Consider the following 18175-nt stretch of genomic DNA (forward strand, 5'->3'; position numbering starts at 1 on the left):
GGAACTGCAGAGATGTAATATATTTTCATATCTGCAGTTCTGTTAGAGGCCAAACTTGTAATCCGTTGTCATTAACCAGTTAGCACTATACAAAATAAATAAAGTACTTTATATGGAGTAAGATCTGGATTACTGACAGCTTTCAAAAAGCACTCACTGGTGCAGAAAGGCACAAAAAGAAAATAGTCATGAAGAGTAATGAAACTCCTCCTGTAACTCTCTGCATAGTGTTGCTAAGATTCAGAGAAGAATTCAACATACAGTTTGTTTTTTCCCAATTTAAAAAATTATATTCAAAATTGGGAGAAGCCAAAGAAATCAACCATAAAAAATACTGAAGTACAGTATTGTGAGAAGCTCAGAAAAGCTCTACCTGTTTAACTGATTTAAAAAAGAAGATTGAGAAGTGCCTTCACTGAGATGAGTAAGTATCTATGTAGGAAAAAACCAGGAGTGCTAAAGTACTCCTTAATTTAATGGAGGGAGAACCACATGTAGCAAAGCCAATGGGTGTAAAGTGAAGCTAAATACATTAAAACTGAAAATGAGGCATAAATTTTTAACTGTGCAAGCAAATTTGCATTGGCAGTGAATTTCCATTTTTGATTTCTTCAGCTCAAGAACAGATGTCTTTCTGGGAGATGCTTTAATCAAAGAGAAGCTGCCAGGCTCCATAGAAAGCTAAGAAGGGGAAATGCAAAGAACCATATTATGCAACCTGTAGAACCAAATAATTACAACAGTCACAGGCTCATAGGATAATTCAGGTTGGAAGGGACCTCAGGCAGTCTCAGTTCCAGCCTCCTACTCAGAACAGGGTCAAGCTAATCTCAGACCAGGTTGCTTAGAGCCCTACCCAGCTGGGTCTTGAACACCTCCAAGGATGGAGACAGCACAACCTCTCTGGGCCCCTGCTCCACTGCTCGACCATCCTCATGGGGAAGTAGTTTCTCCTTATATCCAGTCCTATTTGCCCTTATAGTTTTTACACAATTTTGGGAACTGGGGGAGTTAATGAAAAGATACCAGATTTATAAATGAAAAGTCTAGTAAGAGCCAGCTTCTAAACTAACCTTCTGTATAATGCAGCCTAGAAGATGTCATTAAAGTTTCTGTCAAGCTCATAATCGAACTGCATGATTCAACTTAATGAATCGGTCCTAGAAACATCAGTTTATCGAAGGTGAGTCAGTTACGGTTCCCGTCCCTCTTCTGCAATCCTCCTTCCTCCCTCCTGGGTCTCCCCAACTGCAGCACCCACCACTCATACTCGTGCTCCCTTCCCTCTGCAATCCCCCGCGGTATCCGTGCTCTCCTCACTGGTGTGTTACTGACACCGCTATCCTCTGCTGCTCCACACAATGCCACGCTCATGCGTCCAACCAGCCGGGCAAGAGGAAACACACACTGTTTGGGCAGTTGGGAGAGGAGAGAATGATGGCCAAGCAGGCAGCAAAGGCGGGCATGCTGCCGGCCTGCCTGCTGCATCTTGCCTAGAGGGTGGGCAAATCTCTGCAGGTTGCTCTGGAGTCCACAGGTTCAGAGCAGCGCATCTGAGAAAGATAGTCCACGTGGCCTTCAAGGCTTTCGAGATGGAAGAGCAGACAGTCAGGCTGGCCGGCAGAACAGCCGTTCACCCTTATGAGATGACAGCATTTACATCAGGTCCTGTTTGGGAGAATTCATTTGTGAAGGCTCACGAGTGCTTTGAAAATAATGGGGTCTACAGAAAACTCACGTCAGAGTTTGTCATCATGTTAAAGCAGATATCCAAACTGATTTTGTTATAAAGAGGCTCCTCAAATGTGTGCAAGAAAAACGCTGACTGTGGTCACCTGAACCACAAAGCAGCAAACTGTTTCTGATGCAACAACTTTTTGTACTTTCCTAAATCTGTAATTTGGTTTTGGATGTCCATTTTCAGAGATACCACACTTCAACTTACAAAGGTTTAGGGTCTGAAGAAATCAAGGTGAATTTAGCAAGTGATTGTCTTCAACATTTTTAGAAGACAGACATTAACTGGCTGAACAGGAAAAAAAAATACAGCGTGCAGAGCCACTGACTTAAAAAAAAAAAATTACTTCCTAAATATTAATACAAACTATGTGCTCATCTGCGAAGGGAAACTAAATAAAACAGGCACCTCTGAAGAGTACTCGATCATAGCCTCTTGTGTGTATATATATATATATATATCAATTCCTATTCCAGAATGCAAGCCTAATCTGAAGAGCAATCACACTTTACATTTACAGAGGATGTGAATTCATTATCGCTTTCAAGTGCAGGCAAGCTCTGAATTTTTCTGGAACTATCAAGATGTGCCTATAGCTAATCTATAAACCCCTGCACTGCTCCTGTCAGTGTCATTGCTGCGATCTCTCCCCCACCTCTATTGCCAACAGTCGCACCTTGCCTTAGACCAAAACCTCTTTGCTTAAGGACAATGTTTTGCCATTCACTTCATAGAGAGGCTCTTGTCCAATTTAAAGAATGGAAAGAATAAACACATAACAGTATTTCAGACTATAGTCACCAACTATGAGCTCAACTCTAGCAGGACTCTATAAAAAATAATAATGGACTCTCATCAGAAATCCAAACAACAACATATATTATAGATCAGAGCCAATACCATCATACTCTAAAGCAAAAAAACTCCACAGACATTGCAGGGTTAGTGTAAGATTACCTGGTGAAACACAGCACCATGCCACTGGGGAGTCATATTCTGTACTGCAGTACCTATAGTTTCCAGTTTATTTTCCAGTTAAAGTTGGAAGACCTGAATTGGTACCCAGAACAGCATGCAGTTGATTACCAAACCCAACACTTCTTTAAAGCCTTCCAAATCTTACCGGTTCTTGATATTTTAATCAAAGCAGCAGCATATGAACCTGAAAACCCATTAACCATCTGCACCTCCACGCAGAGCCAGTATGGAAATAACATTTTGCAAATTCCTTCTATTCCTCATGAAGTATTTATAATGGTACGACAGAAAAGCAGGAATCTCAGAGCAGCAGTAGTGCATTCCAGACCTGGGGAAGTGAAGGATGCACTGCATTTCTGACAGGAGATGGCTTACTTTGAGCAGTTTCATCAGCCCTTCAAGCTGCACCATCAGTTCTCTTCTGCTTTCCTGAAGTGCAGACATCCTCTGTTCCAATTCATCCTTTCTCTGCCTGTTCAAGTTACATGAAAGAAAGAGTCAGAAAATAAACGCTGGGTATTTCAAAACCACTTCAGGAAATTCACCCGTATAAATGTGTCTTTGATTTTCATCACTCCTCCCTGCTTCCAATTTAAAAAAATAGAGCAAAGCACAGTACAATGACCATGAAATGTATATATAACAACCAAGCTTTTCACTTAAAATCCACAAATCTGCACTCAGCACCTTGGTAGTAGGAAGCCCTTTTCAAAAGCACTGCATTTTGAGAAAAAAAGCCTGCTTTTTTCTTCCTTTTAAGAACTCTCTTAACGTCAGACCCAGGCATCCTGCAGAGCTTTCAGACAAGCACGAATGAACTATGGGAGGAAAGACAGAGAAAAAAAAAAAAAAAAAAGAGGAGAAAAGGCTGCAGATGTTTGGAAAGGAAAAGCTATCACCTGTCTGGATGGAAACTTGGCAGAGCTATTTCTGTCCACCAATGTGACGTATAATCTTTGACATATTTGCTGTACCAGAACCCAGGTAACAAGAAAAGGAGATAAGTGACCTTCCCTTTCCTTGGCATGAGAAAACCACTGTATTTCAACAGATGCCTATCTGTGAGATATTTAAAGAAATAGGAGTTTGGTTTTATTTTATATTTAAAAAAATAAAGAAGTGACTAATATAAGGAAAAATTCAAAGATGAATGTCAATGTGTCAGAAGTTCAGTATCTTATATGATTTAAGAAATGCTGGGCTCCACAAATCCCAATCATAGGTAATGATAAATAACTGTAAGAAAAAAAGAGATTAGAAAGCCTTATTTATTAATCTACAGTTATTTTTGTGGACATCACAATGTCTGAATCCAAACTTAAAGGCACCACATATTATAGACTGAATTTGTAAATGTCTTAGATTATATCTGTGTTCTCACGTGATATACTATGGATAAATCATTCTGGGAATTTTAATAACCAACTAATTTTAGAAAAAACAATTAGACATCAGAGTCTGGAAAAGAAACAGGCCATTTATTTAGACTGAATAAATCTGCCGAGTATGGCTTGCTTTCATTATGGTGATGGTGAAAATGGCATATCATAAGCATACACCCCAACCAGAAAACTGCTAAGACTACGTAACAGAATGAACTTGTTTCTACACTGGTTCTTAAAAGGACAGAAGACTGTGAAGTATTAACTATCCTCGGTATTTCTTTCAACATCTTTTTGTATCTTGAAGAATGTGGTTATTAAATGCTGACACATATCACAAAAATAAGGCGATAAAGAGCAAGATTACACATGCCTGGTCACCTAGAATGTGTTAAAAAACCACCACAGACATAGCTTTATCTGTCTATACGGTCTTTTTTCTCTCTCTAGGTCAGTTCAAAGTCTGTGGCTTTTATTCTATAGTTATTTAATGTAACATTCTGGTTAACAACTACAAATAATGTAAAAATCAACGTATTAAATAAGTATAGGTCTCCAAATGCAGTTGTTAATGAAGAAGCAACATCAATGTGTATGTCTGATTTTCGTTGATGTTATTCAATTTCCTTTTCAACGACCTCCAGTGAAGAAAGAGGAGGTACTGTTTGTCAATGACAAGGGGTGTTAAATGTTTACAAAAACAAGACAGGACAGCCTCTAGGGACAAATGGAGAGACGCAGTTTGAGCCATACGCCTGGGCCAAACGGGTCCTTGGCACCCGTGTATCACTGAGCACCCTGCGGAGCTGGGAGCAGAAGCAGCTGAGCACATCTGCATTCCAGGGCAGGGATCTGTAAGGACGACGGATCCAGCCGTGCTTCTTCCAAGGTTACATTTGCCAGCAGCGTGGTAGAGATGACTCATCTCTACAGGCTGTGTTGTCTGCAGGTTTTTAAACCTGGGACACGTTGATTTTCCATGGATTATCCTTCTCATGCTTTCACAGCCTAAATTCTACACAGCAGCTGAGATCATTTGGTAATGTGCTTACATATACTCAAAGGCAAGGTCATCACATGCCGCTCACAGGCTCGGGGAACATCTCCTCGTTAGCTGTGACTTTGTAAAGTACTTTCACATCACGGATAGCCCACTAATTATGAACTTCCAGTGTGATGCTATGCAGTCAAGACAATTAACATGCACTTTGAATTTATTAATGAGAGTGGTGTTTGGTGGTAAGAAAGCTAACACTACTTCTATCTATAGCACCAGTGAGACTACGTATGAGATACTGCAGCCAGTATACTCCAGCCTATATAGAGAAGAGATGCAGAGGACTTAGGGAGAGCCCGACAGCAAGCTAAAGGGATAGCTGGAGATTTGGCAAACCTGCTTTATGGAGAAACTGAAGAAGTTCAAGCTATTTACGCAAGATGAGGTTAAGAGGGGAGGGAATCAAAATCTCTAAATACTCACACACAAAGAGGAATTTTGAATAAGACCTTTTTAGCCCAGCAGACAAAAGCATGGGGAAAGACAAGGTTTGGAAAATGGCACTAGGCTTATGAAGGTTAGACATAATGGGCACACTTTTAGTCCACCAAGCACAGATGCGGCACAGAAATTAACTGACGATCACATTAACAGTATCGGGGGATACTAAAATCTCTAACATGAAAGCTTGAACGTTTGTCTTGCATGGATGCTGTAGCCCCATCAAAAAGGGTTCTGTAGGAGTGCTGCAGGGAGAAATTTCCCAGCCTGTGTTACAAAGAAGGCCAGACTGGACAATCACGATGGCTTCACAGGCTTTACATGCTTAATTCAACCTTTTTTTTTCTTTCATAACTCTTCTATTTGCCAGTGGTGTTTACGTATCTGAAGGCCAGAAATGGCTACAATGATCATTCAGCTTTTTTTCTTTAGCAAAATACAGGCCATCTAATTCTTCCTGGTTAGCTCTGTTTTGTTCCCAATAACCTATATTTCTGGAAAAACATCTTCAGGAAAGATGTTTAGGGACTGAAAACTCTATCACTGCTCTTGAGATTATTGCCTCGCTTTAAAAAGCATGTGCTTTATTTGTGGTCTGAATGTGGCTGGTTTCCAGTTTAAGCTCTTGATTCTTTCTCTGCTGGGTCAAACAGCACATCAAGTTGCACTGCATTCTCTTTTTTCTCCACCTCTTACATAACATTTGTGGGTATTTTCTGCATCCTCTCCAGTTTTTTAAAAATTAAGAAAAATATACATAGCTATGTAAAGCATAAAGCTAGGAAAATCTATGAGCTATTATTATCATTAGGTAATAGAATGAAAAATATCAGTGAGATACCAAAATGTACTGTAATGTAGCAAATTCTATATGAAAAAGTAAAGAAAGAAATTGAAAACCTTAGATTTTGCAATATGGGGCTGGATTATACCTCGCAGGCACTGCCTGCAGTTGTAGTAGCTCCATCCCAAGAACAGTGCACTTCATGGAAAACCTTTAAACATTCCTGGGAAGCACAACAACCATGCCATTTCCTAAGCAGGCGGGAAAAGTTTACCCCAACAAATGAAATACAATGCAGTTTGCAAAGAGCTACTACTGCCAAGAGCTTGTATTTTAGAACCTACTTTAGATTACAGATGGCATTTTTGAAGGTTGAGCTCTGAATTAACTAGTAACAGAAGATGAAATAAAATATAGCCAGAGAATGCCCTTGTGACTACCCAAACTATGAAACACTTTATTCTATAAATACTGACATTTTTTCCCTGTCACTTCAAAATGCAAACTTAATCAAAGAGGCTTTGAAGATTGTTCTCCAGCTTTGGATGTATGTCTGATTATCTGTAGGTATGACGTTTTGGAGTTTCACCGACTAATCAAATAACTGACATTTATCTTCAGCTCCACTCCTTGGACAATAAATAATAAGCAGTTAATGTAATTTCTGCTAGTTTTTTCTTATCAGTTTCTTCTTTACAGTTTTGTGAACTATACAAATAAAATTCACTTTAAGAGACATTTTTATTTACTTCTAAAGTCACTTTAAAAAAAAGGCAAATTGCAATATGCTGTCAGTCTTCAGAATTCAGCAGTTTAAAACAACACTTTAAGGTCATTGAAGATATGCTGACATTACCCTCTCCCCAGTAACAGGCAGTGCTGTCTGTGCCACAGAGCAGACCCCATGGGCTGACTGGCCCAAGTACCAAATGCACGTGAGCTTTAGATATTTCTTACCGTAGAAGCCTGAGTTCAGCCAATAAAGTTGGGTTCTGCTGGGCTTTCTCAGGGGTAGGTTGAGAGGCTTGTTCATGTTCCAGCCTGAGACGCTGAATCTCTTGGAGTATCTCTCTATAGAAATGACATAGGGAAGATTAAAGAGGAAAAAGGTCAATCTCTGCACTGCTCTTGAATACTGTTATAGCCCTTCAAGCATTCTTTCTGTCAGTATCCAGCCTAAGTACAACAAATTTGTTCATGTATGACTGGCACAGACTCAAACCCAAGACAGGTAAGTTAGTGCAGTCCTATGAATTGCTGTAATACACACAGGAAAATTTATTACTTAATAAGTATGAAATCACTTATGTGCCATACGCTGGCAACGTCTCTCCAAAACTTTTCATGCAGAATGGGCTTAGAGACTGTTCTAAAAAGAAAAAAGTTCCATTTTCAGCATAATCTGCATCGCACGTGCTGTAGGAATGGCTCTGAAGTGACACCGCCAGCATCCCCAGCTGTGCCAGCACCAGTTAGCTTCCCACTCACCTTTCCAAGGGCTCCTGGCAGGTCAGCAGGAATAAGGAAAGTAACAGCTCATAGTAATAGAGACAAACTTGTGAGGTCTCACAAAGGGAAGGTGATCAGCCAGCAGCCCAATTAAGGCCACTGTGTTCTGTGTAGCCAGAGGCGAGCAAAGGTAGCACTGATGGCCAAGGACTCACTCATTAAAATAGAAATGAAATCCTTCTGAAAGTGAAGATTATAATCTCTAATTCTCCCCCCCCCCGCCCTGCTCTTTTTTAAAACTGCTGAGCTGCTCTCCTTGCAAGGTTTCATACCAGCACTGACTGAAATCTCCCTTATCTGTGATCTCGATGAATAATTTCAAATACCTGCAAGGTCTCTCGGTAGCATACTGAAGCCAAGATGGTGCAAGGATTGAGCTGTTCCTGTGCTCTCCAGGAACTGGTTCTCCTCCAAACTAACCCTAAGAAGTATTTTTACCTGGCATGGTGAGGGTGCCTTGGCAAGGGGCCGTGCAGGCAGCAAGCTCATGCATGCCAGCTGAGGCACAGCTGGAGCACAGGGAGACCCGAGCACGCTTATGAGGAGAACACATCATCGAGCACCCGGAGAGGCTCCATAGGTAACCCGCGGGCTGCCTGTGCCGTACAACACGCGGGGTTTGCAGCTGCTTAACAGCTTGCTCTTTAGAGCTGTACCCTCTTAGTTTCTCTTAGCCAGAGAAACACGAACTCAAAATGTGAGTGCTGAAGAATCACGCCGGTGAAAATGCAATATTATGATAAAAACAGAGTGACCTCTTCTCAACAGTCCCTCTGAAGCAAGAAGAATCATTGAGAAGGGAGCTTTCAAGGTCATCTAGTCCAACCCCCTGCCATGAGCAGGGACATCTTCAACCAGATCAGGTTGCTCAGAGCCCCGTCCAACCTGACCTTGAATGGATCCAGGGATGGGGCAGCAACCACCTGGGCCAGTGTCTCACCACCCTCAGCGTAAACAATTTCTTCCTTATATCTAGCCTGAATCTCCTCTCTTTTAGTTTAAAACCATTACCCCTTGTCCTGTCGCTACAGGACCTACTAAAAAGTCTGTCCCCATCTTTCCTATAAGCCCCCTTTAGGTACTGGCAGGCTGCTGTAAGGTCTCCCCGGAGCCTTCTCTTCTCCAGGCTGAACAACCCCAACTCTCTCAGCCTGTCCTTATAGCAGAGGTGTTCCAGCCCCCTGATCATTTCTGTGACCTCCTCTGGACCCGCTCCAACAGGTCCATGTCTGTCCTGTGCTGAGGACCCCAGCGCTGGACGCAGGACTCCAGGTGGGGTCTCACCCGATCGGAGCAGAGGGGCAGAATCCCCTCCCTCGACCTGCTGGCCACGCTGCTGGGGATGCAGCCCAGGGCACGGTTGGCTTTCTGGGCTGTGAGCGCACATTGCCAGGTCACGTCCAGAAGAAGGAAACCATCTTCTACAGCCCATCTCCTATTTCTTTCAGGCCTCCCAGTTTCTTCAGACTGTTTTGTTTTACAGCAAAAGGAAAAAACGCACTCGTTCTTCTCAAGCTGAATTTACCACCCCAGCCTTCCAACCAGCTCACTCCACTACATCGCAGCTGATTTATTTTCCTGCTGCCACCTGAATGGCTTACCCTGCTGTGAGAAGTTTGCTGGGTCTGCAGATAGCAATACAAGATAGCAATGCAGCTCCTGACGCTCAGCACCAGTTAAGATGATCTTAAGATCAGTGAAGAAGATCAACCTGCTCCCTGGGGAATAAGGGCACTGCAGCTGCATCCACCCTAAGCTAATTGGTTAGAGGCAGCTACACCTTTCAACAAAAGAACTAGGAAAACAATCTGGTTAATATAATACAAAAGGTTAAAAACAACGAAGCACAAGGACTGAAGGCTCTTCTCTCTTCAAATATTGTTCCTGAAACAATACTGATCAAAGCTTGCTTTTTACCTGTTTTTGTTTTCCAGCTCTGCTATCAGCTGTCTTTGTTGTTTATTGGCATCAAAGCTGAAACCCAGGTCTGTTGGTGGGCGAGGCTGGTGGATGAGGAACAGAGAAAAAATTAGACAAAACATTCATTACCTGTTACCACATATGACACAGTCTGGATCCAGCCTCATATTTCCTGAATGCCGTGGTACGATACTTACACCCCAGGCTGCAAAACTGTGAAAATATCTGTGCTGAGATGGACTACGGGGGCACACTGAGGTGTGGTTTTATGGCTGACTTGGTCTGATCTCAGGGTGGGTGGCTGCTGAAAGGGTGACCTGGCTTATCGTCCTATCTGTCTGAAGAATTTTATTTGCCCTTTTTTTTTTTTTTTAAGGACCTTCAGAAAAAAATACACCATACCTATCTGTTCTTAAAGCACCGATAGGCTTTCCTGGGAAGAGATGCATATTTACCCTTTATCATAAAGTCTTCTAGCAAAACATTGATCTTCCCATACGTCAGCTAGTGAAGAGAAGTTAGAATAACTTACAGTTTATGAACAGGATTATTTGCAGACATTAAATTTAAGCATGGTCACCACCTCTGGAAAATCTAATTCTTCTCAACCCCTCAAAAGCATCAGCTGAAGTGAGATTTGTGATCCTTGCGTTAGGTACTTTTCACCATCACCATTACTGAGAAAAGGAGTAGGCAATTAAACAAGAATCTGTACTTTCTGGGAGAACCTGCTGGCAGCTGGGCTGGGTGGTGAAGAAGCCAGTTATATGAACCAAGAAGAGAGAGAGAAATATTACAAGGTCTTGTACTGATTCAGTGCATTTTTCCAGTGGAATCCTAAGATCCTGCTTAGGAGGTCTAGTACGACTCAAAGCTATCTTTCTGGCCATCAGACACAAGAAGTTGTCCACTCGGAGCTGAGGAGACATCTTTTATCATGGACAAGTCTCCCTGGCTGAGAAATGCCTGATGCACAAGATGGTATGTAGGGTCTGCTTCTAACACCAGGTCATTATAGCATCACAGAACGGTTGAGGTTGGAAGGGACCACGGGAGGTCATCTGCTGAAGCAGGGCCACCCAGAGCTGGTTGCCCAGGACTGTGTCCAGACAGCTTCTGAATATCTCCAAGGTGGGAGACCCCACCACCAACCTGGGCAACCTGTGCCTGTGTCACCCTCACACCAAGCAGTGTTTCCCAGTGTTCAGAGGGAACCTCTTGTGTTCCTGTTTGTGCCCATGGCCTCCGGTCCTGGCACTGGGCTCCACTGGGAAGAGCCTGGCTCTGTCCTCTCAGCACCCACCCTGCAGGTATCCCTTCTGTGCTCTGCTTTTGTCTTTTTTTCATCTGATCTCAAGATTGCACAGATTTTTACAACAACATTTTCAGAAGGACCTCAGATTGGGATCCTGGTTTGAGAAGACACTTTCATAACCATTTTCTGAAACTACTTGGGTAGAAAAACAGAAGTTGGAGGGAAGAGCTTGGTATCCGCCAGTGCTCCTGGAGACAGGGTGGAGAGTGATAGATCCAGGACGAAGGGGACGGACACCGCTGGGCTTTCAGCTTTGTTTCGCTGTGGCTATCTAGAGCCAACCCTGACTGGAGTCAGGCTTGACGTGTGGATAGAACTTCTGTTCTTTGGGCAAAACCCTCACAGTGGGTGGGTCTGCATGTGGTAAATGAGTCTTGCTTGAATGACAAGCCTACAAGTGCATCTTCTGTGTCCTCCTGGGTGATCTGATGGCCGCTTCGGGAGCCTCCTAATGATGTGGAAACTGCCTGTGTAGAAACTTCTTGGTAAGGCAGGTTCCAGGCAAGAAGAAACAAACAGCTTGGGAGTTAAAATGAACAGTGTGAAAAATAAAAATAAACCAACCCAGAAACTGAAGTGCAGAAACACTGTTCATTGCAGCAGGGTCAGAAAAAAAGCCTCTTCTCCCAAGCAGCGGGGAGGAGCTGCCAGGGCAGGGTGGGCTCTGCTCTCACACCAAGGAACAGGGCTGGTGTGGGCGAGGAGTGGGATGGATCTGCCGATACAGCCAGGGCAAAACCCCAGCTCTCATCTCTCGTCTCATCTTGACGGTTGAGGTCGGTGCACAGCGTAGGCAGCAGCACTGCCACCACTCTTTCCATCTTGGGGTGACCTGAACAGTCTCGGTGTACATAACTCTGATAGGACCTACCGGTCCCCCAAAACAGTGCGTCACAAAGTCCAGGTCCCACGGTCTCTCCCTGCAGCCTGGTACAATCAGCTATGAGGACAAGTGCACTCTGGGGCTCCATCCAAAGCACATGAACCCTTGCTCTGCTGCCAAGTAGGACCGTGCCTATAAAACCACAATCTTATCCTTAATTCCTTTCTTCAGAAATCTTGTCCAAAGCCTGAAATCACCCTCATGACCTAAAGTACTCGAGTCCTCAGGAGCAAAGACAACACTGCAGAGAACTTATTTAGAGCAGACACATCCCTCATGCTGCTCACTTTCAAACATTGCTAGTCAAGAGGCCTTTTGGAAACTGTACGGTGGCTATTTTACATGACAATTCAATGTTCTATTGCTTCCAAGAGTCTATTTGATTTTTTAACAACTCAGAATCACAGAGTCGGGGTTGGAAAGGACCTTTTGAGATGGTCTAATCCAAATCCCCTCCTCAAAGCGATGTCAACTACAGCGGGTTGCTCAGGACATTGTCCAGCTGAGTTTTGAATACCTCCAAGGATGAAGAGTCCACAACCTGTTGGGGTGACCTGTTCCAGTGTTTGAGCACTTACACCATAAGAAAGTTTTTTCTTTTGTTTAAATGGAAGTGAGCTAGTGCCCATTGCCTCTTGTCCTTTCATAGGGCACCACTGAAGAGAGTGTGGCTCCATCGTTTTACTTGCCACAATCATATATTAATACAGAAAAAGACCCCCACGAGACTTCTCAAGGCTAAACAAGCCCAGAAAAAAAATTCAGGCTGCTGATTCTCCACCAACATCTAAATCTTCCAAGTTCTTAAACTTAAAGGGCACCTGATGCTCAGTCTGAAAGTTTGCAAAGGGGATGCCTATGCTCGTGAAATAAAAAGTACCAGGCAGAGGCACTGGAATTTGATCACCCATATTGTTAGATATTTAGTATGGCCCCTGCCTTATTTTTAGCCCAGACTAACTAGCTCTCTCAAGCAATTCTCAGCATGGTTTGGGATTTACCCTAAGCTGAGAACTATCTGCAGCAGGTGGTTTGTATGCAGCTGCACTGTTCTGGAGGATGAGAGCACTCAGTATTATAGATGTGGGCACCAGCAGTTTTTAATGACTGCTATACACAAAGCCTAAGTGTCTATCTTACACTCAGCTATTGAGAAATAGCACTTATCGCTCACCTAATCTATACTACAATGTGGACTCAGGAGGAGAGGTATCTAAACTCTTGGGTATTCAAAAGTGCCTCAAAGAGTCACCTCAGACAGCGTTGAGCCTGCTGAAAATACAACAGAGGTACATGTCTAATTGCTACTGCACTTGTCCAGGAAATATCTGACACCAGTTCTAGATATATCTGACCTTGAATGGGTACTAAGACACAGCTCCTGTGCCACATTCCCCAACAAACAGGCATCCTGTGAGGCAGCAGGCTCCATCCTTCCCACCAAAGCCCAGCCACAGGCAGCAGTGCCAGATGCAGTGGTGGTCAGGAGGCAGCCCTGGGATTCTGGTTCATGCTCTCTGGGGTAGGTTTTATTAAAAAAAAAAATCCAATGGTGGTCTAATATTAAAAAATATTAACTCCCTTGGACATGGAATTTAAAGCCTTGGGGTAAAATCTCAGATTAGAAAAGAGAAAACAGACCGAAGACAACATAGACAGATGTTTCAAGTAGCCAGGGCATGAGGAAATTCATCAGAGTACTTAGATCTTGATACTTAAATAAACCTGAGGCAATCTCGGAGCTTTTGTGTTCATCTCTGAAAGCACTAAGTTTTATAAGGTGACATTCCAGACACTAGAAGTGGCTATCCATAAAGCTTACACCTAGAAACAATGTAAGAAGGAACTAACAACTATCGACCAGTCAGCTTAACCTTAGCTCTTGGGGAAAAAACACGAAATAAGAACACTTGTAAATACTTAGAAGATAGGCTAAGTAATAGGTGTTTTTATGAACAAATCATGCCAAAGCAAAGCACTTTTCTTCCAAAGTAAAAAATCAAATTCTACGTATAAAAGAGAAACTATTAACACAATACACTTTGACCTCAGCAATGCTTTTGACATCCTCTTGTGGGGTTTTACAGCTTTTCTCTTAGATTTAGTACCATTCAATATTTTCATTAGTATCATGGATGATGGAATAAAGCATTTATTTCCTACATCTGCAGATTGTGTCACACTGTGGCGAGCTCCTACTGCTTTATAGGACAAGAAAAAATATAAAATATACTAAAATACAAAATTGTTTGAGAAATTCAAGAAATGGTTTGAAAGAACAGGTTGCATTCTATTAAGACAAGTGCAAACTCTCATATTTACTTTCGACATGTCAACTACATAAACACCCAATGGATGAGGCAGCAGTTCTGCAAAAATGGATTTGCAAATTAGTTTAGTTCACAACCCAAACAGGGGTCAATAACCTCATGCTGTTGTGGAGTCCAGGAACGGGTTGTTTGAAGCAGGGCATGCTATGTAGTACAATGCAGGACTTACCCCTGCTCTAACTCAGGTGAACTACTGTTTCCAGCCTGAGCATTGCAATTTTAAAAAAGCTAAGGGTCAACTGGAAAAAGAAAGTGAAGAAGAACGATCAGAGGTCAGTAAATCATGACAATGAGGAAAGACTGAAAAAATGAAGAGAATAAAAGAATGAGAGGAGACAACATAAGAAACTACAAGTATATAACACTTGTTGCAAAGAGGCAATTAATACATTGCTCTCCATATCCCCTGAGACAGGAGAATGAGTCGTGGGCTCAAACTGAGGAAGGAAGCATTATGTTAGGATTCAGGGAAAATTTTTTATTGGTAGATGAACTGACACATCGGAACAAATTCCCTCAATGGACTCCATCTGGAGTGGACTACATCCACTGAGGTTTTTAAAAAATAATTTGGATAAGCATCTGCCCAGGAATGGTTTATGCACAGCTGAGTGGATGGACCTACAGTGGAAAATGCCTGGAGGTACGTCCTAGCTGGCCTGTCACGATTCAGAACCAGGGAAGCCACTAAACTGTCAGGGCACTCCAGCTTTGATAATGCGGGTGCAGGCTGCACGTAGGGTGTTTACATTTATACCGATCTACTACTTGCAAAGAGATAAGGTATATGACCAAATACTCAAAAGTGACGGCCAACTTCAATTTTCATACTGCAGAGAGCAATGTCATTTGTTTGGCCATTTCCAGCCTCTGCCGATTCCTCACTGGTCCCTGTTCCCTTTCAAAGAACGTAAGGGAAAACCTTCCTCTAATCAATAAACAAAGCTAGGTAGCTTTCTTCTCTCTATTTAGATCTAGTGTGGAAACATGTCACCTTCTGGTTCCATAGCTGAAACTTTCCCTGAGCATTGTTTCCTGCGGTATGGTAAATAGGAATGTCTCAGAACATTTCACACCCCGCCCCATCCTCCTCCTCCCTTTTAAAAAAAGTAATCTTTTCTCTAAAATACCCTCAGAATGTCCTGTAACTCATATTTCTATAAAATCAGAAGATATTAGAGATCTTCACTATTTTCAGCCTTGTGAACTAGATACATAGTTATTTGAATCAACAACTTCCCATCTCTTCTGTTTTGATTGAAGGAATTTTTTCCTTTACCCTTTAAAGCCCCCAAAATCTGACTCCAAGACACCCTTCTGCTCCCATGACTTCTCAAGTTCTTCTATTAGGTTTTCTCTATCACTCTTCCTTTTTTTTTTTAATCATTCTTGTTACCAGTCTTCATTCATATTGCTTTATAAACCTCTAAAGACCTGTGAGAAAAAGCACAGTGTTTCATAGAAACTAACGAAGTAAGTGACCATCATGTTCTCAGTAACAAAGGAGTAAGATTAACCAAGAACTCAGATTTTTTTCTTTTTCAGTTCTTTTGTTGATGGGAAGAAGTCTTTGTGTTTATGTTGCATTTTCGGGTGGCTTTTCTAGTAGCTCAAGCATTGCTTTTATTTCAAACTGGTTTTTCCTCCAACTACCAGAGCCCGGTAGTCTTAACACAGCACAATTGTGCAGCATTTGTAGAAAATCTGACATTCTGCCCACAAAAGCACACCTGAGTTTCAAGCATCCAGCATGGTAGGCATCTCTATTGACTCCTTCTCAAAAATGGGAAGTCATTTAAGTAACTGAAAATTTCTTATCAGTTACTTTGCTCACAGGATCAGTAGCCTTAATCTTTCCTCGATTGATCGTTGATCAATAATCGCCCAAGTTCCTTTACAACCTAGCCATGAGATGTAACTATTTTCTCTGTGACAGGCAAGTATCTTGCTGGAGCTTGCATAAAAATACAACGACATAATGAAAGAGTTTACAGTGTACACCTGGATTTGAAAAAATTTGACGCTACCTTTCTCAAGCCTAGATGATTGCAGGCTCTTTTATGGAGTAGACAGTTTAACGAACCCTGGTTCATTTTTTGCAGCCATCTCAGGATGCCCTTACTCCTCTGAAAACATCAGATTTCATGGGTGAGAGGAAGTATTACTCAGGGTAAAAGTATTCTGAAGAATGACTGAGAAGCTGGTGGACAAGGTGTGGGACCTCTTGTTGATCTAAGGGTTTCAAATTAAATTCATATGGATATTGCACTACCTCTTGTGGATGCGAGTATTTCAAATGCATCTTCTAAATATGACTATTAGGAGATAATTATAAAGTATGAGGCATCATTTAAATGTGTGAATACTGTTCTGGGCTTCAGGTTGGACGTTGGTAGGACAGCCTGTATTTCTTTAGTGAGTGAACTCCTCTGGAACACATGGAATGAAACCTAACTGTAGTCGCTGCTCTCATTTCTGCCCAGCATTTTATTAACACCAAATTCTTACTGTCATTGCCTTTGGAAGAGTTTTGGGTGTATGGTATAGGATTGCAATGGCAAATGCTATTCTTCTTGTAAATCCAGGGAGACAGAATTCATTAGAGCATTTGCATGCTACTATTTACTTTGATGAGAGGTACCTGTCCTCTCTGTGAAGTTACATGTGGTTCTTAAAACCTCTGCACTTAAAAAAAAAAACAACCCAAACCATTTGTTTACTGTTCAGCACTCTTATGTTTGCACTCCACCATACTGGACAGGTACGAACGACTTGTGCCTTCCAAGATTTATTACTGTAACTCCTTTCTTCAAAGAGCCTAGCAGGTTCAGCTCCCTACCTGCTCAGCAGCACTGAACATCAGGGACATATCCCCTTTCTACTCAACTCTTGCAAAGGCTTTCTACTACAACAGAGCACAAAAGACCTGGTGGGAGTCAACAGCATCAGATGTAACGCCTTCAAAATTACTACAAAACCCCAAACCCCATTTTTGCATGTGCATGAGAAAATGAACAGAGTTTATATTATTTTGTCCTCCGTAGCTTTCCTTCACAGTAAGGAGTAAGTATCTCAGGAAGAGAATAGTCCTAACTATTATGGCATAGAAGCAATGTGGAGATCCTTACTTGGCCCTATGGGATGCAGCTCCCAATCTTCTGACAGTAATGTAGTATGACCAAACCCCAAAACATTACAGAACCCTGCAGAAACAACCAGTTTATCCAGGGAAAAGGATTTTGAAGTATGGTGGAGCTTGAAAAGGAAAGAGACTTTTTGACAGTGAATTGTAACATAGGTCTCTCATTTTATACCAAACAGCAGCAAGACCAAAGCCGAAGCTTTTCAAGCTGAAGACTAATATTTTAAAAGTTAAAATGTTAAAAAAAGTTTAAAAGCTAAGCAAACTCTCCAACACAGCTGAAGGTATGACTACCATTCTCTTCTGCTTTCCTGGTGCTCAGCAGGAATGCTGAAGCCTCAACAGTTCTGAGAAGATCATCCAAATGGCAAGCCCCATTTTCTCTCAGCAAGAAAATTCCTAAGGTGATTATCACAAAATCTACTGAAGATCCTTAATATCACATAGGAACAGTAAAACCTTCTAGCACTGTAATTTAGTTTTCCTATTAATAGGCCATTAAACTTGAGAGAGAGACATGCTGGAACTTCAAGTCATAGAATCATAGAATATCTCAAGTTGGAAGGGATCCGTAAGGATCATCGAGTCCAACTCCCTGTCAGACTGGTATCTGTAATAAGGAGCATTCAGACCTCACCTACAGTATACCTTTTGTGGGTGACAGAAGAGGATTTAATGACAGTGTTTAATCAAGTC

The 18175-nt window shown here is 42.1% G+C and overlaps 1 protein-coding gene across 7 annotated transcripts in view; it reads right to left on the reverse strand.

Moving 5' to 3' along the window:
* DTNB (dystrobrevin beta) overlaps positions 1-18175 on the reverse strand; it is a 214487-nt gene that overhangs the window by 62234 nt on the left and 134078 nt on the right. For 6 of the 7 annotated variants that reach the window (XM_052809547.1, XM_052809548.1, XM_052809546.1 and 3 more), the window contains 3 exons: positions 9807-9892; positions 7338-7451; positions 3092-3188 (listed from right to left, as the gene is read on the reverse strand). In XM_052809547.1, the coding sequence (XP_052665507.1) occupies positions 3092-3188; positions 7338-7451; positions 9807-9892 (297 nt within the window). Of the gene's footprint in view, positions 1-3091; positions 3189-7337; positions 7452-9806; positions 9893-18175 lie in introns of those variants that run through there. The other variant, XR_008238481.1, reaches the window with a different exon arrangement.

The sequence above is a fragment of the Harpia harpyja genome, chromosome 15 (genome assembly GCF_026419915.1).
Source record: "Harpia harpyja isolate bHarHar1 chromosome 15, bHarHar1 primary haplotype, whole genome shotgun sequence".
In the NCBI taxonomy this organism is placed as follows: Eukaryota; Metazoa; Chordata; class Aves; order Accipitriformes; family Accipitridae; genus Harpia; species Harpia harpyja.